The 22095-nt window shown below is 45.0% G+C and overlaps 9 protein-coding genes and 1 non-coding gene across 10 annotated transcripts; 8 read left to right on the forward strand and 2 right to left on the reverse strand.

The window, feature by feature from the left end:
- Nucleotides 1–7582: 7582 nt before the first annotated feature.
- On the reverse strand, nucleotides 7583–7942 carry BT62DRAFT_933053 (uncharacterized protein). The gene has a single exon (XM_043186482.1). The coding sequence runs from the start codon at nucleotides 7880–7882 to the stop codon at nucleotides 7655–7657; it is 228 nt and encodes a 75-aa protein (XP_043038742.1). The 5' UTR covers nucleotides 7883–7942; the 3' UTR covers nucleotides 7583–7654.
- A 189-nt stretch (nucleotides 7943–8131) lies between these two features.
- BT62DRAFT_950817 (NAD(P)-binding protein) lies at nucleotides 8132–9579 on the forward strand. Its single transcript, XM_043188156.1, has 6 exons — nucleotides 8132–8229; nucleotides 8277–8537; nucleotides 8588–8735; nucleotides 8786–9085; nucleotides 9139–9167; nucleotides 9223–9579. Exons 1-6 carry the CDS (start codon nucleotides 8188–8190, stop codon nucleotides 9523–9525), a joined length of 1083 nt encoding a protein of 360 aa, XP_043038743.1. The 5' UTR covers nucleotides 8132–8187; the 3' UTR covers nucleotides 9526–9579.
- Nucleotides 9580–9619: 40 nt separating this feature from the next.
- On the forward strand, nucleotides 9620–12467 carry BT62DRAFT_1076930 (esterase 1). The gene is made up of 14 exons (XM_043179261.1): nucleotides 9620–9753; nucleotides 9801–9865; nucleotides 9929–10078; nucleotides 10126–10244; nucleotides 10295–10392; nucleotides 10445–10523; nucleotides 10580–10750; nucleotides 10799–10885; nucleotides 10936–11257; nucleotides 11308–11517; nucleotides 11570–11692; nucleotides 11750–11899; nucleotides 11954–11988; nucleotides 12037–12467. The coding sequence occupies exons 3-14, from the start codon at nucleotides 9949–9951 to the stop codon at nucleotides 12145–12147; spliced, it is 1635 nt and encodes a 544-aa protein (XP_043038744.1). The 5' UTR covers nucleotides 9620–9753; nucleotides 9801–9865; nucleotides 9929–9948; the 3' UTR covers nucleotides 12148–12467.
- BT62DRAFT_185050 (uncharacterized protein) lies at nucleotides 12228–13414 on the forward strand. Its single transcript, XM_043179970.1, has 6 exons — nucleotides 12228–12467; nucleotides 12548–12642; nucleotides 12704–12769; nucleotides 12821–12942; nucleotides 12992–13183; nucleotides 13249–13414. The coding sequence occupies exons 1-5, from the start codon at nucleotides 12343–12345 to the stop codon at nucleotides 13163–13165; spliced, it is 582 nt and encodes a 193-aa protein (XP_043038745.1). The 5' UTR covers nucleotides 12228–12342; the 3' UTR covers nucleotides 13166–13183; nucleotides 13249–13414.
- Nucleotides 13415–13646: 232 nt separating this feature from the next.
- BT62DRAFT_981205 (esterase 1) lies at nucleotides 13647–15843 on the forward strand (the record flags this gene model as incomplete). The annotated part of the gene is made up of 12 exons (XM_043189576.1): nucleotides 13647–13776; nucleotides 13834–13952; nucleotides 13999–14047; nucleotides 14118–14221; nucleotides 14276–14446; nucleotides 14499–14585; nucleotides 14635–14956; nucleotides 15009–15218; nucleotides 15268–15390; nucleotides 15443–15592; nucleotides 15648–15682; nucleotides 15730–15843. 12 exons carry the CDS (start codon nucleotides 13647–13649, stop codon nucleotides 15841–15843), a joined length of 1614 nt encoding a protein of 537 aa, XP_043038746.1.
- A 1111-nt stretch (nucleotides 15844–16954) lies between these two features.
- BT62DRAFT_185168 (uncharacterized protein) lies at nucleotides 16955–17649 on the forward strand. The gene is made up of 3 exons (XM_043179971.1): nucleotides 16955–17241; nucleotides 17294–17412; nucleotides 17458–17649. Exons 1-3 carry the CDS (start codon nucleotides 17112–17114, stop codon nucleotides 17506–17508), a joined length of 300 nt encoding a protein of 99 aa, XP_043038747.1. The 5' UTR covers nucleotides 16955–17111; the 3' UTR covers nucleotides 17509–17649.
- On the forward strand, nucleotides 17650–18606 carry BT62DRAFT_184918 (uncharacterized protein). Its single transcript, XM_043179968.1, has 4 exons — nucleotides 17650–17943; nucleotides 17997–18049; nucleotides 18102–18129; nucleotides 18179–18606. Exons 1-4 carry the CDS (start codon nucleotides 17790–17792, stop codon nucleotides 18379–18381), a joined length of 438 nt encoding a protein of 145 aa, XP_043038748.1. The 5' UTR covers nucleotides 17650–17789; the 3' UTR covers nucleotides 18382–18606.
- BT62DRAFT_184967 (uncharacterized protein) lies at nucleotides 18249–18854 on the forward strand. The gene is made up of 2 exons (XM_043179969.1): nucleotides 18249–18746; nucleotides 18801–18854. Exons 1-2 carry the CDS (start codon nucleotides 18404–18406, stop codon nucleotides 18821–18823), a joined length of 366 nt encoding a protein of 121 aa, XP_043038749.1. The 5' UTR covers nucleotides 18249–18403; the 3' UTR covers nucleotides 18824–18854.
- Nucleotides 18855–19159: 305 nt separating this feature from the next.
- On the reverse strand, nucleotides 19160–19251 carry BT62DRAFT_t108. Its single transcript has one exon. It is a non-coding gene; the product is annotated as a tRNA-Tyr (tRNA).
- Nucleotides 19252–19339: 88 nt separating this feature from the next.
- Nucleotides 19340–21810, forward strand: BT62DRAFT_987442 (alpha/beta-hydrolase). Its single transcript, XM_043190067.1, has 13 exons — nucleotides 19340–19889; nucleotides 19940–19995; nucleotides 20047–20093; nucleotides 20149–20206; nucleotides 20259–20278; nucleotides 20328–20472; nucleotides 20524–20661; nucleotides 20711–20924; nucleotides 20983–21177; nucleotides 21227–21312; nucleotides 21374–21517; nucleotides 21576–21603; nucleotides 21660–21810. The coding sequence occupies exons 1-13, from the start codon at nucleotides 19659–19661 to the stop codon at nucleotides 21732–21734; spliced, it is 1437 nt and encodes a 478-aa protein (XP_043038750.1). The 5' UTR covers nucleotides 19340–19658; the 3' UTR covers nucleotides 21735–21810.
- The last annotated feature ends 285 nt before the right edge of the window (nucleotides 21811–22095 follow it).

The following is a 22095-nucleotide window of genomic DNA, read 5'->3' on the forward strand; positions in this document are numbered from 1 at the left end:
AGCTGGGCAAGGAGATTGATAGGGTCAGGCTCCTGAGCTCCCCTAATGATGATGCTTTTGGACTATAGGTTGGAGTCACTAGACTCTCTTTCTGTAAGTCTTCCAACTTTATCAATGGAGTCTTAGGCATCATCTCTAATGCCAGGCTCTTGGGGAGTGATGGAAGGGTCAGAGGACAGTGACTCCTCAAAGAAGTCATCAGGGAGATTTTTGTCTTTATGGTCAGGGACTGGAGAGAGATATGATGAAATCCATGGCATGCATGAGAGGATGCCCATGAGTTTCAGAATTCTGTAATGCTGCAATGCTTATTGTCTTAGCTAGCTGTTTGAGAGAGGTAGATTGGTTATCGGAATTCTTTTTCTTTCTGAAGGCCTCTCTCATCCAGGTGACTAGACCTGGCTTCAGATACAGTTCCAGCCTCAGGCTAGAAGGAGGCTCTGGCAAAGGGAGGGATGTCATGGAGAGGGAGATTGAGAGTGACATTTCTGAGGATTTGCTGAATCTGTTAGAAAGATTGGTAGTGTCTGACTATCTAAGCTGTGATCAATTGATGTCCACAGCAGAGTGTGATAATGGCTAATAAGCCTAAAAGTATTTCTATGATTGAAGCTAGAAGCTTGAAGAATTCATCAGTGAGATCAGTAGTAGTGATGTTGATAGCAGATATTTGGTTTTCTTTGCTTATGATAGACATAAGAAAAGGAAAATAGAAGTCTCAAACTAATTATTAGGTCTGGGTGATACATGAACTAGAACACATGGTAAATAAGTGCTATATTGCATTTATACAATTATGCTTAAGTCCAATGATATGTTTATAGTTGTTATATCTCAAGGTCAATGCAAGTAGTTAACTCAAGGTAAAGCAGTAGAATAAAGGATAGTTTGAGACTAGAGATACATGGCATTGACTATGCTATTTATACACTGTTTGTCTTCTTGATAAATATAGTACTACTAATTGTACATGTCTGTGTTATAATGCTCATTGTCCTGGAGTGTCATAGTTACCTACAATAGGCCAATTGTCTTGTTGTTGGAGTATCACTTGGTGTTTCAGATTGTTGATAGCTGTGCTGATCAAAATATCCTCATGGTCCTAAGCACTGATATAGATGCCCTGACCAAGCATAAATAAGGGTTAATACTGTGAAATAAGAGTGAAAGTAAGAAAAATTATAGAAAAATCATAACAATTTCAGATGGTAAATCTGAGTTTGATGGCTTCAGAGTCATCTTGAATTGGTTCTTTCTCTCTGCTGCTTTCTTCAGCTTCATCAGGCAGTGGTTGTCTGCTGAAGAGTCAGCTTTCTTTGCTGATCTAGAGGTTGCAAAATCCAGTAGGCCATGCAGCTGGCTGAGAATGGGATCATGATAGCTGAGTTGCCAAAGACTGGATCAATAGTGTAGTGTACAAATATCAGCTTTAATGAGTGTGAATGGACAGAGCCATGTAGATGGCTCATTTCAGTGCAGTGGACACTGTCCATGGCATTGGTTGGATGTTGAATTTTGACTTATAAGCTGGCAAGTCAGCTAGTTGATCTTTGAAATGTCTTTTATTGTAGATATCAACTGCATGCTTGGTAGCTGCATACTGTAAAATCTCCCACCATTTCAGTGGTTCTGCATTAATATATTTCTGTCCTATAAGTGATATGAGCTATTTGGTGTCATGCCCTAAAAGTATTACTCCCTCCTCATAGAGGTTCTGGTACTCTTCTTTCCTAGCTTTCTGCATCTCCCCTCTTAGTGCTTCTTCATCAACATTTTCATATGCATATTTCATGAAGTTCTTGAGGTGGTAGAGACCTTCACTGCTGTCCTTGTCATCCTCATCACTCTTGACTGTGCTTCTCTTCTCATCCTTGAGGAGGAAATTGTCTGGCTGGTCATAGATGCTCACCTCTGGAGGTCAGAGCATTGCTGGAGAGCTGATAGGGTTGGATGCTGGGCCCTGCCTCAGCATTTTCAACTGGACTGGATGAACAAGTTTGAGAACTGGCTCCAGTATCATCCCCATATCCAGTGCCACTATGCACTCACACCACTGCTATGTCCTCACAATAGACTCTGAAGTTTCCATAGAACTCAAGGTTGAGGAATTATCCAGCAACTTAACTTCTGAGGAATCACCAGAGAGCACAGTCAGAGACATGAGCATTGAGAGGTACTCATAGTCTGTAGATGCTGAGAATGAACTCATCATGCAAGATGGCAACAGAGGTTCAAGGAAGAGAGATAGAGATGTTGTCTCTTCAGGGAGAGAGAATATTGTCTCTTCTTACAGCCTCACTGGAGGTAACAGGGCTGTATGGCCCTGCCCATAAGTCAGTTGAGGTGCTATATTCTCAGAAGAGAGAATGAGTGGACTCTGTTTGGAGTCCATATCTACTGGAGAAGGCAGATCTGAGATAGGTGGCTTTGTGCTTGCATTCTTGCTGTCACTGCCTCCTATCTTCTTGTTCTTTCTTATATGCTCACTGGGCCTCTGCCCTGGCATGCTCAGCAAGCTCTTCTCAGACCTGCTCAGGGTCAGCCCAAGCTCATTCTTCTTGTTGCTGCTGCTGTTGTCAAATGGCTATGTCATAATCAAATGGGACTCAGAGGTTGCAGTCTGAGAATATCCTTTAGATGATATGGTCCTGAGCTGCCAGTCCTCATTGTTGGATGACCTTCCTGTCTGATAGAGGGTTTCCCACTCTATGGCTTTCATGACTGAGTGGGCTTGCAGGTGGTGGAGATTCAGTGGGCATTACATAGAGAGAGTCATGTCCTGGATGTAGTGAAACACCTCAGGATCCTGGAGCCACCTGAGGGGCATCAATGGAGTCTCTAGTGTGGTCTCTAATGCTGGATGCTTGCATGGCAGTAAAAGGGTCAGAGGATGGCAAGTTATTAAAGAAATCTGTAGAAAGGTCCTTGTCCTTACAGTCAGTGATGGGAGGCAGGATCCATAGGTTCTGGAAGCCCACAAGGCAATTGTTGCTGTTTCTGTCATCTGATTGTCAGAGTTGAGAGGGGTATTTGTGTCCTTCTTCTTCTTGAATATTCTCTGAATGTGAGCCACTAGGCTCAGCTTTGAGTATGGCTTCTTTCTCAGGCTGGAAGGAGGATCAGAGAGTATGAAGGATGTTATGGAGTGGTAAGTCAGGAGTTACATTTTAGAGGATATGGCAGATGTTCTGAAATTCCTGATAATGTCTAACCACATAGACAGTGATTGATTAGCATTCTCAGCACAGCTGAATGATCACTAATAATCCCAACAGCATTCTGATGATGGAAGCTAAAAGATCAAAGAAGTCATGTTCAAAGTTAGAGGAGTTTGAGTTAATAGATGGCATTCAGTTTTCTTCATGCTTATTGTGCATAAGGAAAGGAAAGTGAAAGCTTCAAGCTAATTGTTAGACCCAAATTGCACATGATTATATTCATGTGATAAACTGATATCACTTTGTGTTCAAGTATTTCATCAGAGTCCACTGATATGAATATTAAATTGTTATGCATCAAGGCCTTTGTGATTGGCTCAAGAGTAGAATAGTGTGATAATAAACTTTAGCTTGAAGCTGAGGTTTACCAGCAAGAATGAGCTTTCTTATATACTACAAACTGTTATCCTATAAATATGACTACTTATTGTGTGTCTATTCATTATTATACTTGTTGTCCTTAAGCATTGCTATGTTCTACAAAAGGTTCTTTGTGCTTCATCAAGCATTGTTGTCATATTGAGAGACAATGACTGACTGGGCTTATTGTGCTGACTAAGCCTGTCTCACAGTCTCAAGCACTAGTTTAGGTGCTCTGACTAAGCATAAATAAGAGCAGAAGAAGAAAAGTGGAAAAATCATAACAATATCTCTTTGAAATATTGAAGCCAATATCAGAAATCATTGTAACATAGGAGCAGAGTACCTCATTCTTCAGGTATTCTATCAAGTGTCCATCATCTTTAATATTGTCAATAAGTTCAGCCAGTTTAGCAAGTCATTCAAATTCATTGAAATATTCACTGGCTATCTGATCCCCCATCTGTAAATCCTTCATCTTCTTTTTGTGAACTTCTTGAACCACCAGATTAATGAACTTGTCATAGATCATTTGTTTGAATATTGACCAGGACAGCAGTTGATAATGCCTCTTAGTTGTGGAATATAAGTTCTGGCTTTTCAAGGTCCATCAGACTTTGGCTTTGTCCTCAAAATAGAAGGTGGCAAAAGTGACTCAGTAGATGTCAGCTGATAAGTATGTAGAATATACTTTGAAATATTGTTTACAATCAATTAAGAAGCAGTCAATGTCATCAGAGTGCCTCTTAAAGGGCTATGGCTTCTATACAAGATCAGATTTGCATTGTATAAGAACTGAGCCATTAGCAAGTGGCTCTATTGGATTTGGATATTTGTGAAAAGGTGGAATTTTCTGGTGTGACCCAGAGAACAAATGGAGAGAGTGATTATCAGTGATTGGACTCTCAGTAGATTGGTTTGGTTTCCTGATGATTCTTCTGTTGATGACTGTGAACTTCTATCTAATGGCTTCAGGATCATCCTCTTCAGTCTGACCATTGGTCCCAGCTTTATCAGCAGAAGGCTGTCCTCTCATCAGCTGGGTTCTCTTTGGCTTCTAGGAGTATCAGGTCAAGTTCTCAGTCTGCAGGATTTGTGATCACCAGCAGCATATAAAAGCTGTGGCAGTAGTTTGGATGATTGATGTTGAATAGGCAGCCTGCATTGGTGGAATAGGCAGCATATTCAGCATGGGTCAGATATTGAACTGAGACTGATAACCCAGAGGTTTGGCCAGGGGGTCTTCAGGATGAGCATGATTATAAAGGAAAATTACCTGTTCCATAGCACTGTACTGTAAAATGTCAATTTTTTTAAAGCTGGTTGCTATTAAATACTCTTTTTTCAATGAAGTCATCCTCCATCCTACAGTTTGGAGAATTTCAATGACTCTCTCCTGGTATATTCTTTTAAATTTTTTTTCTCATTCTCACTGTATCTCTTCTTCTAGTAGTTCTTCATCTTTGGGTTTATAAAACCCCTTAGACCAGTCAAAAGACACTATGTTCTGATTATTCTCCTCACTGTCCTTGTTGTCTCTATTGTCCTCCTCAGAGGAGTTATCAGATAGATCAAAAATAGATGGCATCTGGGGTTTCACTATCACAGATAAGCTGTCCTTAGGTGCTAGGTCTGAGGTCAGCAGGAGAGGTAGGTTGGAGGAGGAGTCCTTTGCTGGACTCAGTCCTACTGTCTGTTGTCTTCACCACTGCATGATATGCTCAGAACCAGTCATTATTTTGCTCATCAAGAAGTACTCCAGCAACTCTGCCTTGGATGAGTCATCAGATGATTGAGTCAGAAATATAGACTGGAGATAGAGGATGGATTCCATATGCAGATAAGGGTGTTCTGGGAGTTCAAAGAAGAGAATCTGCTATAGAGGTATCAGAATGTTTGGATCTAAGCTAGCTTGCCAATGAGCCTCATCAGCTCAGCTCATGAAAAAGACTCTGGAGTTCACTATGATACCCATTCTACTCATAGTGGTTTCTTTATTGCTATTGTCTGCTTTTTTCTTTATGTCATTTTCTTTCATAAGCTTTCTCAGCACTATGCCAGATCTCAGACTCTGACTGGAGTCTGGCTGGCTAGACCCTATGAGCTCTCACCATGTTGCAGTTGATGCTCTACCAATAGGGATCAATGTCACTGTGCCTATCACTTTGGTCAGTGTAGTGAGAACTTATAGTATTCCTATAGCTGGAACTCATGGTGTTTCTGTAGTCAAATAGGAATGTGTTGGGGATCACATAGAGGAAGTTGTAGCTAGAGCTTGTAGCCACTCTAGTGGCATCAAGAGAGTCTCAAGCATGATTTCCAATTCTGTGCTCTAAGGAGATAGTGGTAGGGATGGAGGATGGTTTCACATTAAAGAAGTCACTGAAGAGATTCTTGTCCTTATAGTCTGAGACTGAAGAGAGGTTCAGCAGGTTGTGATAAAGGATGTGTCAGTAGTATTATTGGTGGTGTCAATGTCTTTCTTGTTCCACTGAAAAAACTTCCAAATCTGTGATCTAGGAGGAGGCTTTCAATATAGTTCTCTGCACAGGCTCATTAGTTGTTTAGGCAGGGTCAGGAGAGAGGTCATAGAGGGAGAGAACAGGTATGACATTTCAGGTTCAATAGTAGACTGTTCAGAGCTTATGATAATACCTGATTATTTAAGCAGTAATAGATTGGTTTCCTTGGCAAAGATATATGATAATGAAAAGCCTTAGCAAGATGCCAATAATGGCACTCAAGAGCTTGACAAAGTCAGATGTAATATCACAGGTTGAGAGCATTCAGTTTTCTTTGCCTCTAGAGTGTGTAAGAAAAGGGAAGCAGAAAGCTTTGAGCTAACTGTTAGATCTAACTGGCATGTGATCTGAATATATGATAAACTAGTACTGTATCATGTTTATACAGTCACACTAAAGTTCACTCAATGTGCTCTGATAGATAGAGTGCTTCTAGACCAAAGATAAGCTAGGCTCAAGAGAAAATAGTGTGAGATAAACTTATAGCTTAAAGCTAGACTATTACAGTGAAAGCTATCCTACTTATATACTGTTCAACTTGTAACAAATATAACCACTACCTATTATGCTGTTTTTGCTATGATACTGATGCTGCCTGGTCATCAGAGGTGAAACAATAGAGAATTGTCTGTAGACAAGGTGACTGAGTACAATGGCACTCTGTCTGTTGTGATTACCTAATCTTCCCACACCCTTTGAGAAAGTGCTCAGAATAAGATAGATGCTCTGATAAGATAAGAAAAGAAAAAGAATATGGAGAAAGTCATAACACTTTAGCTACATCAAAACAAGCTCAATGGCTTGGAAAGAATACTTCAAAAAGACAGTCTTCATATGAATCATCCAAATGCCAATTCTACAATTGAACCTCTTCTGCATTCCAGATCAACTTCAAATTATGAGAACATCCAACAGAGGGCCATGGACTGTCATGACAGATTTAATGTTCATAATAAAATGTAAGTTCCTTCTTTGCTTTAATGTTGAGGCCATTTATCAATTACCATTAGGCATTAGGATTCTCCAGAAGACTAGGGAAGCAGTCAATGACTGGGACATCATCCATCAGTGGAAATATTTTCTCAGAGAGCTCTTTTCAAGATTCACTATCAGTCTCAAGCAGCTAAGGATCAAAACTTGGGTGAAGGAACTTGTTAAGGATAAAAGCATTATAGAGGTCTGGTAGTCTCTGTGCAATCAGAACATGGACAAACATAGTGCTTTTGACCTATATGCTGCTAGTATTGGTAGTACCAATGATGGATACAGAGCTGGTATCACACTTATATTGTTATCAAGCTTTATTTACTATCTTTTATTGGGATTTTGCTGGAAAGTTCTAGAAAGGGCAATCCAGCATCATGCCAAGAGTTGATGAGCAAGCTTGAGAGAAAGAGAAAGTTGTAGTAAATTCTAGATATAAGCCTGGAGAGTATAAATACAAGCTCTGTAGGAGCTGTAGAATAACAAGTTCATACCATCTGGCCTTACCAGCCTGGAGTCTACCCTGTGCAACACCTGAGGATTTCCAACACTTTTGCATTCTGGTTCTCTTCATCGGACGTTTAGCCTCAAGATGGTTGACAGCGAGACAGGAGCCAGCAATACAAAGTGGCCTTGCACCATCCCATTCCACATCTTTCCAGCATTCGGACGGAACTGGATTCCTTTGTTTTCGACGACTCGTGTTGTGTCAGGTTGTCTACCGAGATAAATCGCATACGGACGGTAACGAGTATGTGTGTAAAGCGAGAAATCCAACTGACGACATTGTATGGGCATTTGATTCATATGGCTCAGAGCTGGAAGTACTCATCAGGAGCGATCCGAAAAGTCAGGCCGCACAGGCGCATTTTGTTTGGCTGTATTGGAATGGCCAGAGTTTTATCTCGCTCGCGTCGCGTCCGATCTACAGTCGGGCAAATATTACCAGTGAAATGAAACTCATTTTCAGGCTTGTGTCCAGATCAGCTGACCAGATTCAAGCAAGCCCACCCGTCTGTTTCAATAGTTTTTCCGACGTCGCTTTTACTTTCTTCCGCTCCCGACTGTTAAATACGTGTGGAGCCCCGCACTATTTTTCTACAATGGCCGATCAGACCTATATTTGCGTCGTGGGTGCTAGTGGGGTACGTGTTCCTCCAACTTACATGTCGAATGATGCTGATGGCGGCAGCTCATTGGTTTTAGGCATACGCAACATTGTATAGATGAACCGCTCGTCAAACTATCCTGTATCGTCGACCCTATGCCTGCAGGTGTAGAGCTCGCCAAGAAGCACAATGTTCCTCATTTCAATTCCGTTGATGATATGCTGGCCGCCAAGGCGGCGGGCGCAGTCAAAGTCGACGGTGCTATCCTCGCTACTCCCAATCACACCCATGTTCCCTTGGGAATCCAGCTTGTCGAAGCAGGCGTTCACGCCCTTGTTGAAAAGGTGACTTACTTTTTTAAATGCTACCGGCGGACCTTGACAACAAATACCAGCCTATGTCTACCGATATACCCTCGGGGAGAGAATTAGTCGCGGCAACGAATGCGACTGGATTCAAAGTGTTAGTCGGACACCATCGTCGGTTCAATCCTTACATCGTATCAGCGAAACAACAGCTGGTCGACGGGAAGCTCGGAAATGGTAACGCTCTCTTGCATAACGCCAACCCCCTCCTCACTATCCTCCTCTAGTTCTCGCTGTTCAAGGAGAATGGACTGTCCTCAAGCCCCCCGAGTATTTCGCGCCACCTACCAGCTGGCGAGGAGAGAACAAGAGCGGAGGTGTCATCCTCATTAACCTGGTCCACGATATGGATTTATTGCGCTATTTATTTGGCGACGTCGTAAAGGTGTACTGTGAGAAAGGGCCGGTTACGAGGAAGAACAGCGTCGAGGAAACCGGAGCAGTTATCCTGACGTTTGAAAGCGGCACGATCGGTACCTTCATCTTTTCGGACGCCGTAGCCTCACCACATAATTGGGAGGGAGCGAGTGAGTGCATTCTTTCTATCTTCTGGGCGAGGCCCCAATAAATACATCCATAGCCGGAGAAAACCCTACGATGCCATATACTGTTCGTCTCTCATTCTCCATTGTTAATATTGTCATTGACAAAGAGCGCACCATAGGGCCAACACGTGTACACATTCTTTGGCACCAAAGGTACGATGTCCGTCCCCGAGCTCAAAGTACACCGCTATGCCAGGGACGACGACAAAGGCTGCTGGACGGATCCGTTCACCGCCGATCCTGCACCTGCTATCGAGGATATCCCGCCATTTACCCTTCAACTGCGCCATTTCGTGGACATATGTAAAGGTCGGGCGGAACCTAATTGTAGCAGCTTGGAAGCGCTGAAGGCAATCATACTGTTGGAGGCAATCAAGGAGAGTATGGCGAAGGGCGTCTCGGTGGCCGTACTGCAAGGTTAGAGTTAGGCAATCAGCATCAGTGAAAAAAATGTAAATGTAAATCGAGATTTGCGCCTGGACTGCGTGGGTATCAATCTGACTTACCTAAGAAGTCCAACGCGGCGCTTTTTCCATCTTTCGTTTTCAGTGCAACTATATTTGCTATTACCACTCAGATGGTCAGAACCGGTGAACCCTCACTTCAGAAAAGAAAATATCTCGAGTAAACCGTTCTGAGCACATGCTTGGGTGCGTTCCTCAGTTCCCCACTGCCTCAACGTTAAGCGGCAGTTCAGTAGCATCCCCCTCGTCATCTGAATTACAGGACCTTCTCCGGACTTCTCAAAAGTGGACGACCCTTGTCAGTTGAGAATGCCATTTTAGCAGTCCACCTCAGAATGTTGATGGTCATTGGACTGGATAGTTTCAAGCCCTCTCTTCGCTATGCGACTTTTGGTGTACCCTGTTCTTTCGCTTTGTGCTGCCTTAGTTTCGTCTTCTCCGCAGGTTCAGCTCCATAGGACGACAGTGGTGGGGAGGGACATTACAGGGTTAGAACAAGATTTTTTCGGAGGTGCGTCACCGTCTATAAACTGGTGACCTTACTCAAAGAATGATTAGGTATACCCTACGCGGAATCACCTCTTGGACCGTTGCGTTTGCAACCACCAGTATTTAAACCAGACCTTAATGTGAGAATTTTCAATGCAAGCAGTTTTGGATTGTCCTGTCTCCAACCGGCGAGTGTCTTCCTGTCCCATGTATGTGGTCGTAGCTGACCGATCCACAGGGAATGTCCAGTGGCCTTATTTCAGAAGACTGCTTGACCATCAATATCTTTCGTCCGAGCAACGTTACGGAAAGATCGTCTTTGCCCGTGTTATTCTGGTAATCGCGTTTCCCCGTTGCAACGTTTTTTATCAATAGTGTTCACCCGTAGGACGCACGGTGGTGGCTATCAAACTGGTTCTGCATCCGAGTTCAATGGCAGCGCCATCGTCGCTCAAAGTGTCGAAAGAGTAAGGGCCGTCACGAAGTGTTTTGTATTTATTATTGACGCCGCGCCATAATCTAGGGAACGCCTATTATTTATATTAATTTTAATTACCGTCTGGGGCCTCTCGGTTTCCCCCAGGGAGCAGAAGCTGCATCTCGGGGCATACTCAATCTCGCCATTGAAGACCAGCTTGCGGCGCTGAAATGGGTGCAGTTAAATATTGGTGCATTCGGAGGGGACAAGGACAAGGCAGGCCCAAATCTTACCAATATATATCGTCGGGTTAACGTGTAGCAGGTGACGGTCTTTGGAGAGAGTGCGGGTTCCGGTATGATATCCGTACTCTTTCTAAACCCATCTATATCCAAGTTTGCAAGAGCGGCGGTACGCGTGCCTAACCACAGCTGTCGAATTCATTCACATACCAGCCGTAGATTTTTGAGTCCGGGTCTGCTTCTTCAACTCTCACATTTGACGCTCAACGTCGAGAAGACTCCTGGACCAATTTCGTGGGGGGCGTACCAAGCTGCAGCTCCCTTGTTGGGACGTCGATCACAGTAGACTGCTTACAGGCCGTGAACTCTTCAGATATTCTTGAAGGGTTGTTGCTAGCCGAGGCAGAAACGGACGAACAGCTTCCATTCGATCCGACCCTTGATGGTGACTTTGGTGTTTTCCCAGATTTGCCTTCTCAATTGTTTCCCCGAGGCCAGTTCGCGAGATTGCCCTTTATCGCCGGTACAAACCTAGATGAAGGTGCGAGTTTTCTAATTATTATTGTTCTTCGAAACTCACCATCTGTCTAGGCACCTTGTTTTGTCCCCCGGAGTTGAACTATACTAATGACCTCCTGCGTGAAAATTTGAATGCGAACTTTTCCCCCCCAACAGTTCCTCGCAACGTTCTGGATGACTTTTTGGCGTTATATCCTGATGATCCCTCTGCTGGTTCTCCATACAATACAGGAAATGAGACATTTGGTCTCGCACCCCTCTATAAGAAGTGTGCCGCTTTGAGTGTGTTTGTTCATTCACTTGTCCTTCGCTTGTTTGACGGTTTTTGTGCTAGCGAGTGATTTAATGTTTGAGTCCCAAAGGCGCCACTGGATTCAAACTACTTCGGAATCTGGTGTCAAGGCATTTGGATATCGTTTCACACAGCGTCTTTCTGCTACGGCGGCCTACCTAGGAGGTACGTCTTTTTCACTGCCTATTGCAACGCTAGGTTGACCGTTACATTCCTATGAAGTGTCTCACGGCAGCGAGATTCCGTTTGTGTACGGTACCTTGGGGTCTCTCAACGAAACAGCTGCAGCGAATGAGCTCAGCGTGATGATGATCGACTACTGGGTGTCTTTTGCAACGAGTCTGGACCCTAACGATGGTCATGGCTCATCACGTACGTAGGTTCCGCCTAGTACAGCTTATATCAATCCTTAGTGTCATCCCTTAGGTCCCCAGTGGCCGCAGTACACACCGAGTCAACAGGTAACTTTTGTTCCATCCATGTCAAATAGTCGAGCTTATCCTTCACAGGTGCTACTGCAACTAAACGGCGATAACCTGACTGTCATTCCTGACGATTACAATAAAGAGAAGATTGATTTTATCATTTCTGAAGGTGCCGTCTTTCGTCACCGTCGTTGAAAATGATTGCTTCGTTTCGTTACATGTTCAATGCAATCGGGAAGTAAAACTGAAGTTCTGGGATTTGAAGACTAAGGGTTGCTATTGAAGTGAGTGATTGATTCGCAGAAAACACTGAAGGGCCGCCGAATGGTCGGTTCGCCAAGTGGGACCACGACAGCATATTTTTCAATCTCGCCAGAGGGAAGTTAAGACATGGTTAATTTTGGGTGGTATTTCGATATCAATCAGGATAAAATTGACCTAGAAGACGTCGTTCGCAACGGTCAAACTGGACCAAACAACCTCTCTTCTCTATCGCCATCTGCAACCTTGAACACGTATTTCTTCGCCTTTCTGGCCAAAGGAATGGTGCAAGTCCTGCCTAAGGACGGATGAGAACTTATCGACAATTTGGTAGGCCAGTCGTCGCTTCCCGTTATGGGACGGTTTGTTCGGGGCCTGTAGGGCGCCCGGAAGAAACATTTGGTTTACTGTACAGTCTCGCTTCTATGAGTTGGCATTGTTTCTACTTCTGTTCTGCTTCTTGACAACATTCACTCTATTCGTCTTATAGGTAGCGACTTTGACATTCAACACCGAATCTCGCTGTGGGAGCAGATGAGAAAGCGTACGAGGATGGGCTAGGTCGCATGCCGCTTGAATCAGGCGATTGATTTCACGATGCTTCTAGTCCCCCGTTTTTGGCATTTCAAGGAGAGTCTGCTTCATCAGTCTGGTTTCGACGAAATGGTAGTCGACTTTTGGATCTCATTTGACACGAGCTTGAATGCCAACGATGGCTTAGGATGCATCGTGAGCGGGTCGCATGTTACCTGTTGAACGCATACTGATCATCTCCCAGCTCCACTTTGGCTGCGATACACCTCTGAGAATGAGATATGATAAAACGATCCTGTTGAAGCGGATTGTTTTGAATGATAATGGCCTCAGATACTCTTGCAACTACTTGGTGGCAGCGCAGTGGTCATTCCGGATGACTATTGCAAGGAACATATCGAATTCCGAGCATGGTTAACGTCGACGTTTTCATCCGGTAAAGTAGATGCCCGTACATATATCTTTCCCTCGGTGACAATGCGTACGTCTACCCCTCCGTAGTGCTGAGTTGAATGAGAGAAGAAGATTCGCACGTGTGTCGTCAATACGGTGCGATGCTCAGCCTAGCATGCGTCAGTTGGCCAGGAGTCATTACCCCGTGAGCCTTCTCTATGAGCCGAAATACGGCTGAAACTTTCCGCAGCATGCGTCTGAAGAGAAGATATTCCAAGTAAAGCGATCTCAGCCCATGGTTCAGCGATGTGCGGGTTCATTCCCGGTTGTAATTTTAGTGCGTGCCTTGGCTTCCCCCGTTTTCCCGTACCTGAGCGACCCTCAGTGATTATTATCAATTTATAAATATGGACTGCTCAAGCCGATGATCCATTGTATGCTGTTATCTTTCTAGTCGTATCAGAAAGTCTACGACGAAGTGAGCAACCTCACGTTCTGTCTTCACCATGCAAATTCTGGTGCACTACATTCTTTCGCTTTGTATTACCTTGGTTTCGTCCTTTCCGCAAGTTCAGCTCCATAGGACGACATTGGTAGGGACGGACATTACAGAACTAGGGCTAGACTTTTTTGGAGGTGCGTTACCGTCTATGAACTGGTGAGTCATGACCCCCCCACTGAAGGAACGACCAGGTATACCCTACGCGGAACCGCCCCTTGGATCGCTGCGGTTGCAGCCACCAGTGTTAAAACTAAATCTCGATGGGGGATTTTTCAACGCAACTAGTTTTGGACTATCCTGTCTCCAACTGGTAAGCGTCTTTCTGTCCCACGCGCCCGTATGTAACCGATCCATAGGGATCCAGCGTCCCTATTTCAGAAGACTGCTTGACCATCAATATCTTTCGTCCGAGCGGCGTTACGGAAAGCTCATCTTTGCCCGTGTTATTCTGGTAATGGCATCTCTCCTTCTCAAGGTCTATTGACAGTGTTTGCCCGCAGGACGTTTGGTGGCGGCTTCGAGTCTGGTTCCGCGGCCGCTTTCAACGCTAGCGCCATCGTTGCTCAAAGCGTAATAAGAGTTAGGGCAACCATGGAATATTTTCATACATATTATTGATTATCACGAATCTAGGGAACTCCCATCATCTATGTCAATTTTAACTACCGCCTTGGACCTCTGGGTTTTCCGCAGGGGGCGGAAGCCGCATCTCGAGGCATACTAAATCTCGCCATTAAGGACCAGCTGGCGGCACTGGAGTGGGTGCAGAAAAATATCGGCGCATTTGGAGGGGACAAGGACAAGGCAGGCCCAAATGTTACCAACGTACATGGCCTCATTGACAGTGCCTTGATAGGTGACAGTGTTTGGAGAGAGTGCAGGTTCTATCATGACCTCCATACTCTTTCTACATCCATCCATATCCAAGCTTGCAAGAGCGGCGGTACGCATTACTGAAACGGAATTCGAACTCACTTACATACCACCTGTAGATATTCGAGTCCGGGTCTGCGTCCACGTCCCTCACATTCAATGCTGAACGTCGACAAAATGCCTGGAACAATTTCGTCGAAGGCGTACCAAGTTGCGACTCCTTTGTTGGGACGCCATTTACTGTAGACTGCTTACAGTCTGTCAACTCTTCAGATGTTTTTGAGGGATTGTTGCTGACCGAAACAGAAGCAACGGAAGAGTTTCCGTTTGATCCGACCCTTGATGGTGTCTCTGGCGTGTTCCCGAACTTACCCTCCCAACTGCTTCCTCAAGGCCAGTTCGCCCGATTACCCTTTATTGCTGGTACCAACTTGGATGAAGGTGCGACTTTCCTACTTGTAGTTTTTCTCTGAAATGCTGACTGTGTGTCAAGGAACTTTGTTCTGTCCGCCGGAGTTGAACTATACTAACGACCTCCTCAGCGAAATGTTGAACGCGAACTTTTCGCCTCCAACAGTTCCTCAGAACATTCTGAATGAATTATTGGCGTTATATCCTGATGATCCTTCTGCTGGTTCTCCATACAATACGGGTAATGAGACATTTGGTCTAGCACCCCTCTATAAGAAATGCGCCGCGTTGAGTTGGTTCGTTCCGTTACCTGCTGTTCGGCTGCTTAATGTATCTCATAGCGGGCGACTTAATGTTCGACTCTCAAAGACGCCACTGGATTCAGACTGCATCAGATGCTGGGGTGAAAGTATTTGGATATCGTTTCACACAGCGACTATCTACTGTCCCGGCTGAGCTTGGAGGTGCGTTTCGTTCACTATTGCAATCTAGGTTGACGTCTACGTTCCCACAAAGTGCCTCATGGTAGCGAAGTACCATTTGTGTATGGCGCCTTAGGGTCCCTCAATCAAACTGCGTCGGCGAATGCGTTAAGCATAATGATGATTGACTACTGGGTGTCTTTTGCGACTAGTCTGGACCCCAACGATGGTCACGGAACATCTCGTGCGTAGTGTCTGCCTAGCTTAGCATTATCTATCTTCAATGTCGCATTTCTTAGGTCCCACATGGCCCCAGTACACGCCCAGTCGACAGGTAACACTTGTATCCATGTCAAATAGTTGCTAAAACGGTCTTCACAGGTGCTGATGCAACTGGATGGGGACAATCTGACCGTCATTCCCGACAATTACAGCAAAGAGAAGATTGATTTCATTATTTCTGAAGGTGCGGTCTTTCGTCATCGTCATCGATAACGATTGGTCCATTGTACAATGGGAATTTTGGCGCCTGCGATTAAGTAGGAAATAAAGCCCTGAGGTGTGGAATTCGAGCTAGTACCTGATTGATCTTTCACCTGGTTTGATGGAGATAATAGCCATGATAGGAACTTGAGACAGAACGTCAACTTACGCTAGTCTTCGAGATGGATACAACAAAACCAGCGAGCGGACAACATGCACACAGTCGACTCTCTCATAACCCATACCCCTCATAACCCATACTCTCCCATAACCCATACTCCCTCATAACCCATAGCTCTGAGGGTCCATCGACCGCTATGGGTTATGAGAGAGTCGACTGTACCATGAGTTTTGTATCATCTGGTTCTCCACATGGAGCGTGCAGTACATAACTCTCTTTTAGCGCGGTATATTTTGGTGAAGTTAAGGATTAGGGTGATATCTCAATACCTAGGAACATCAGCCAGAGGAAAGCACCCGAATCGGCAAAGGGGAAAGCTCACTACCAAAGACGTGGATGCAGGAGTCTTGGACTTGGTCAATGCCGCAGTGATCAAATCGAGCTAAACAAACGCTATCCAGGGCCATCCAACCATGGAGTATGTGGCGCTAAAAATCAGGCGACGCTTCTAGCTCCTCGTGGTTCAAAAAACCCGCTTTATTCATAATGCTCAAGGCCAGTCCGTTTCATCAGTCCGATTGGGTGAAATCACGGTCAAATCGGAGGTCTTATTTTCCACGAGCTTGGATCTCAGCGACGTGCCTCGTATGTGGCTCACATGTTTTCCGGAAAACACATGCTGATTATTTTTCAGCTCCATTCTGCCTGCAGTACCCGTCTGAGAATGAAACCTGGGCCTTCCCAAACCGAGGCAGAAAAACATACCGTGGAAACGAAAAGATCTTGTCCCGTCTCGGGCTATTTAAATCGGGACACCTGTAGATGGATTATTGACTATTACTGAGCGGACCATGTCAAGGAGGCATTACCTCGTGAGCTTCCTCTTTGAGCTGAAACGCGATTGGATTTCTGGCATGCTTCTCAAGAGAAGATATGTCAATTCTCAGCGCATAGTTCAGTTCCACTCGCGAAGGTTTTAACTCTAGTGCGTGGTTTCAAGCTAGTTTCTTCCGCTTTCCTCGTACCTAAGGTCGGGGTGAACCTAAAATATTGCGATGCCCTTCACCATCTGATTATTATCGTCTTCAGCTATAAGCATAGACCTCTCCAATTGTCAGTTCTAGTCTATCAGAAGTCGACAACCAACTCAATCTTCATCATGCATAATTTGGTCTACTGCGTTCTTTCCCTTTATGTTGCCTTAGTTTCGTCATCTCCGCGAGTCCAGCTGCATAAAACGAAAGTGGTAGGGAAGGCCATTACAGGACTAGAGCAAGATTTTTTCGGAGGTACGTCATTGTTTACGAGCTAATGATCCATCACCACTCATGCGATAATCAGGTATACCATACGCGGAACCACCCATTGGACCGTTGCATTTGCAGCCACCAGTGTTTAAACCAGATCCTGATAGGGGAGTTTTCGATGCAAGCCGTTTTAGGTTGTCCTGTCTCCAACCGGTAACTGTCTTGCTGCCCTGTGTGGTCATAGCTAATCGCCCATAGGAAATATCATATGACCTTATTTCAGAAGACCGCTTCGTCCGAGCGGCGTGACTAAAGATTTGTCTTTGCCCGTGCTATTTTGGTAACCACACTTCATGCCCGCCGAGTTCTTTACTCGACTTCATCATTTTTCAAGGCGCCTAGAATTAGGGAAATAAAGCCAAAGCTCTGGAACTTGATCTATTCCAGCCACTATTGTTATCATCATACATTTCTTACGACCCTCGAAACGTTTCATCACTCATGGGCTATTTTGATTGCATGGGCTATCATGAAAGCTGCTGTTCCCTTCCCGGCGCTTTTCCTCTCAACACCATCACGACAGGTTCACCATGGCGAATGCTCCCGTTGTACTTTTCCTTATACCTGCTTTGGCCATTTCGTTGGCTGTCACTGTACCACTGGTCGGAATTCTTGTTCGATTCAGAGCCAATTATACGCCTAAAAGTCGAATCGCACTTAACGAAGAGAATGCTACACCATTAGGTCGGGTAAATGTTTCAAGTTGCTGTTTTTTTGGTCTAATTATCACTACGCAGGATTCTTCACATATACATACTGGGGCATGGCGAGGCGGATATATCGCATTGAGGTACGGAGACGCCGTTTCCTTTCCCTGTACTTTTTAATCAGAAATGCTCTAGGGTTGGAAAGGGTTCTTCAAGGGATATGGTAGTCGTGTTTTCGGGCTCTTGAATATGCTGTTGACTGTGAATTTCAGCCCCTCCATTTTTCGTCCTTCTTTGCATTTACATGGGAGTGGTGCCCACAGTCTATCAACCTATTTGCCGAGGTATTCCCCTGATTCACCCGACTGGCATTATCTGTATCATGGTGTCCATCTCATTGTCTATGATCCTCGATGTTCCGTGCAGAGTGATTCTTTATCGGTATGTTTTTCGCTTGCTGAAAACGCTGTGCTAAACCATATACTATCAATAATTCCATGGCAACCCCATATGATTTGAGTGTTCTCCATCCTGTACGGTCTTGGAATGCTTTGCGTGCTCCGGCATTGTCTCCTCCAGGCCTACTTGGAGCAACGGCTTTCATTTCAGTCTTTTATTCTGCCGCGATTTTAGTCGGGCCCATTAGATATCTCTTTCTCACCTGGGCAAACCAGTTGACGGATCCTGTCAGCAACCTACCTTTGGCACTTTACTACATCCTTGTGATTGTCTTCACAATCATGGTCACACCTCTGGATGTGATCGCGACACGTTTGGCGGTACAAGGAAACAGCGCTACTGGCCTGGGAGAAGTAAAGAGCATAAGCCGATTGTTCGATCGTAAGTTTTGACAGGCGATCGTTTCGATCATTATTCAGAAAACTTGGTATTCAGGTCTGTACCACACTTGCTTGTAGATAATATCGTAAAATTACGCTGTATCATGCCTACATCAACAGACATAATACAGAGCAGCGCTCAACATGTATCAGAATAAAAAGATGGCAGTAGTGGGGATAGCGAACCACCATCCGCGATATAAAACCGGCCATCCCTCTTCATCCCGGATTCGAGCTGCACAGTCTACCACTCCACCATAAGGGGCCTCGACTTATTCATCCCTTAACTTGACCACCGTCTCCTCTAACAATAAAATTTCTGCGGTGGCTCTCGTGGATCGTCCATCTCATCTCTTCCAATGTCTTCATATTCCTCAATGTCTGGAGAAAAAGACTTCATTCGAACACAAAAAATCCGACCTGCCTGGTTCGAACAGGCGACACCCAGATACCGAAAATTCTTAACCAATTACAGTCTGATGCTCTTCCAGCTGAGCTAAGGTCGGTTATAACATTGGAGTACTACTATTTATATATATCGCAGATACACGCTCCCTCATCCTTATCGCGTTTTTCCCCAGTTCTTCCAGGACCGCAGAATCGTGATTGCTACCTGGGCACAGCACTAAAGAGGCCGACCCTGTCTCCCCCTATGAATGCCCTTACTTTTCTGAGGTCACACTCGCGTTTCCACGACGCAAAACTCTTCGGAAACCTGGCTTATCTGTCGCTATCCATCACACTGGGTCCTGTAAGCATTATAATGGAACTTGGAGCAGTCGAAATCTTGGGTTCGCGTATCTATTGATAGCGTATTCTGCACCACGCGGTTTATGGGCCTAGTTGGTCATGGTATACCACATTATTATCTATGGCATGAAGCAGCATATGGGTTTCTTGTGCTCTTGTCTCGATGTCTGCACAATTCTTCACCCTCGTCTCATTGCTGTTGATATCCTTATTCCTCGAGGCCAACGCGACCCCGGTCTCAGCAGGGACGGATCTTACCATTCACAAACGCTTCGCATCTAGCATTCTTGGGGATGTTCAGCTCCATTACGTGGAGGATTCAGGCGTATGCGAAACAACCGCTGGGGTACATCAAGTTTCCGGATACATCGACGTTGGAACGAACATGTCCATGGTCTGACCTCTCTGTCTACTCCCTGGATGATCTGTTGAAATCAACAACAGTGGTTCTGGTTTTTTGAGGCTCGAGAGTCACCAGAAACGGCCCCGTTCACCTTATGGTCAGTCAACGAAACGTATCTGTAGCAGCAGTTCGAATTGACCGCCAACAGGCTGAACGGCGGTCCAGGATGCTCGTCAATGATTGGCCTTTTCCAAGGTATGGTACATGTCTGCCATTCTTTGAATAAATATGAAAAAGTGTCTCATATCAGAAAATGGGCCCTGCCATGTAAATCCCGATGGTGCAACCACTGTTCTTAATCCATATAGGTATCTACTTCCCCAGCTTTTTCGCTACTTATACTCAAAATGCATCCGACAGTTGGAACAACCTTAGCAATAGTAAATACACTCTCACGTTATATATTCAGGCCTCTTACACGCGTTGTAGTGATTTACATCGATCAACCCATCGGCACCGGTTTCTCATTTGGGACGGACACCGTTAACAGTACACTGTCGGCAGCCCCATTCGTTTGGACGGCATTTCAGATTTTATTCGAGAGTGGACAGTTTTCGAAATTCGAAAGCAGGGAGTAAGCTTCTTCATAAAGGTGAAACATTCGGGTCTGTTAAACTATCTCTAGATTCATCTTTGCCACTGAAAGCTATGGTGGTCATTACGGGCCAGCTTTTGTAACTTACTTCGATCAACAAAACACTTTGATTCAGCAAGGGAAAATCAATGGGGTGGAGATCGTCGTCAGCGCCTTGATGATCAACAAGCATGTCTCCAGTACTTACTATCAGAATGTCGCTGAGCCTTCCCCGTAGCGGTTGGTACGACCCACTCATTCAAAACAAGGCCTACATAGATTTTGCTACGGACGCTCCTGGATACGGACAACTTCAAAGCGATGAAGTACTCGAAGAGATGAACAAAGCGTACTTTGGTAGAGACGGATGTTTGGAGCAAGAGCAAGCGTGCTATGCAGCGGGAAATTCGAGCAGCTCTAACAAGATATGCCGCACAGCTGACGATTTCTGTGTATGTTGTATCGTCGCTTCAAAACTTCCCATCCATTGGTTCACTATCTGACGATTAGATTGACAACATTTTCGTTCCTGCAGTCGGTGATCGCGATTCTGACGATCTCAGGCAGAATTCCTCGGCTCTGTTCCCTCCCAGTTTTTATATTGATTTCCTTGCCAATACAACGGTTAAGAAAAGCATCGGGGCCACTAGCGACTACTCCGAGTGTCCCGATGCTCCGTACGAGCTGTTCGTCCGAACAGGAGATGTGAGTTGATATTATTTTGGGCGGAGGGTAGTAATCATGGGAAATTTAGGACGCAAGGACGCTTCTGCCTCAGTTGGCTGCATTGGTAAACTCTGGACTTAACATGTTGATCTGGGCAGGTGATGCTGATATCAAGTACGTAGTCGTTTAGCTTTTTTCGTGCGCCAGAAGAGAAATTAATTGGCTTCTTCCCCAGCTGCAATTGGCTCGGAGGACATGCGTCTGTTCTCGCTATGGACTGGTTCGGGAAGGAAGCCCTAGCAAACACGCCGTTTACCAATATGACCATCGATGGCGCTGCAGTCGCTGCGATTCAGAACGTCGAGAATTTCTCCTTCGCGTAAGTGTCTGAATACTAGTAATCTCATTCCAGTTGGCTTATGTTACTATTTGTAAAGACGTGTTTATGAAGCAGGCCATGAAGTTGTATGACGCCTTTCGTTCTTCTTCGCGACGCGCTTCTGATTCCCACTTTGCTTTAGCCCGCTTTTCAACCTGCGGCTGCTTTGGAAATATTCCGCCAGGTAATCAACAAGGAGCCTTTACATTCGGTTTGAAAGATTGCACGTAGTCATGAAATCCCAGTCGTGCTTTACGACAGAATTACATACGACCCCTCTACACTTTCCAGATTCAATTTATAGTCGAATTGGTATCCTCATATCAACGCTTTCAAAGACCCAATAAGACTCCCTTGTCACTAATGTCTTGTAAAGGTGCGTGTTTGGATGACTCGCAAATGTTCTCCTGTGTGATCTGAAAGCCATGTACAATATTGCGAAACGGTCAGTTTCGTAGTGTTCCTTTCTTCACGCCCTGCATTGGTCAGGGAGCCATCGTGTCGCATTACATTTTCGGCCATCGGCTTCTTGAGCCCCTAAGTCGCTGATTCTCCGCCAATTCTGTCGATAAGGAACT

The sequence above is a fragment of the Guyanagaster necrorhizus genome (genome assembly GCF_019112545.1).
Source record: "Guyanagaster necrorhizus MCA 3950 unplaced genomic scaffold BT62scaffold_15, whole genome shotgun sequence".
Lineage (NCBI taxonomy): Eukaryota > Fungi > Basidiomycota > Agaricomycetes > Agaricales > Physalacriaceae > Guyanagaster > Guyanagaster necrorhizus.

Coding starts and splice junctions, on each gene's coding strand:
- BT62DRAFT_933053 (XM_043186482.1), bottom strand. CDS start 7,882: ATGCCCATACAATGTCGTCAGTTGGATTTCTCGCTTTACACACATACT.
- BT62DRAFT_950817 (XM_043188156.1), top strand. CDS start 8,188: ATGGCCGATCAGACCTATATTTGCGTCGTGGGTGCTAGTGGG. Junction 8,230..8,276: donor GCGTCGTGGGTGCTAGTGGG/GTACGTGTTCCT, acceptor TGATGGCGGCAG/CTCATTGGTTTTAGGCATAC. Junction 8,736..8,785: donor CGACGGGAAGCTCGGAAATG/GTAACGCTCTCT, acceptor ATCCTCCTCTAG/TTCTCGCTGTTCAAGGAGAA.
- BT62DRAFT_1076930 (XM_043179261.1), top strand. CDS start 9,949: ATGCGACTTTTGGTGTACCCTGTTCTTTCGCTTTGTGCTGCCTTAGTT. Junction 10,393..10,444: donor TCTTTGCCCGTGTTATTCTG/GTAATCGCGTTT, acceptor GTTCACCCGTAG/GACGCACGGTGGTGGCTATC. Junction 11,900..11,953: donor CGATGGTCATGGCTCATCAC/GTACGTAGGTTC, acceptor GTCATCCCTTAG/GTCCCCAGTGGCCGCAGTAC.
- BT62DRAFT_185050 (XM_043179970.1), top strand. CDS start 12,343: ATGGTTAATTTTGGGTGGTATTTCGATATCAATCAGGATAAAATTGAC. Junction 12,643..12,703: donor GTACAGTCTCGCTTCTATGA/GTTGGCATTGTT, acceptor TTCGTCTTATAG/GTAGCGACTTTGACATTCAA. Junction 12,943..12,991: donor ACGATGGCTTAGGATGCATC/GTGAGCGGGTCG, acceptor ATCATCTCCCAG/CTCCACTTTGGCTGCGATAC.
- BT62DRAFT_185168 (XM_043179971.1), top strand. CDS start 17,112: ATGCATAATTTGGTCTACTGCGTTCTTTCCCTTTATGTTGCCTTAGTT. Junction 17,242..17,293: donor AGAGCAAGATTTTTTCGGAG/GTACGTCATTGT, acceptor TGCGATAATCAG/GTATACCATACGCGGAACCA. Junction 17,413..17,457: donor GGTTGTCCTGTCTCCAACCG/GTAACTGTCTTG, acceptor AATCGCCCATAG/GAAATATCATATGACCTTAT.
- BT62DRAFT_184918 (XM_043179968.1), top strand. CDS start 17,790: ATGGCGAATGCTCCCGTTGTACTTTTCCTTATACCTGCTTTGGCCATT. Junction 17,944..17,996: donor AGAGAATGCTACACCATTAG/GTCGGGTAAATG, acceptor ATCACTACGCAG/GATTCTTCACATATACATAC. Junction 18,050..18,101: donor GGCGGATATATCGCATTGAG/GTACGGAGACGC, acceptor GAAATGCTCTAG/GGTTGGAAAGGGTTCTTCAA.
- BT62DRAFT_184967 (XM_043179969.1), top strand. CDS start 18,404: ATGGCAACCCCATATGATTTGAGTGTTCTCCATCCTGTACGGTCTTGG. Junction 18,747..18,800: donor CATAAGCCGATTGTTCGATC/GTAAGTTTTGAC, acceptor CTTGGTATTCAG/GTCTGTACCACACTTGCTTG.
- BT62DRAFT_987442 (XM_043190067.1), top strand. CDS start 19,659: ATGTCTGCACAATTCTTCACCCTCGTCTCATTGCTGTTGATATCCTTA. Junction 20,094..20,148: donor AATGATTGGCCTTTTCCAAG/GTATGGTACATG, acceptor GTCTCATATCAG/AAAATGGGCCCTGCCATGTA. Junction 20,207..20,258: donor ACTGTTCTTAATCCATATAG/GTATCTACTTCC, acceptor TGCATCCGACAG/TTGGAACAACCTTAGCAATA.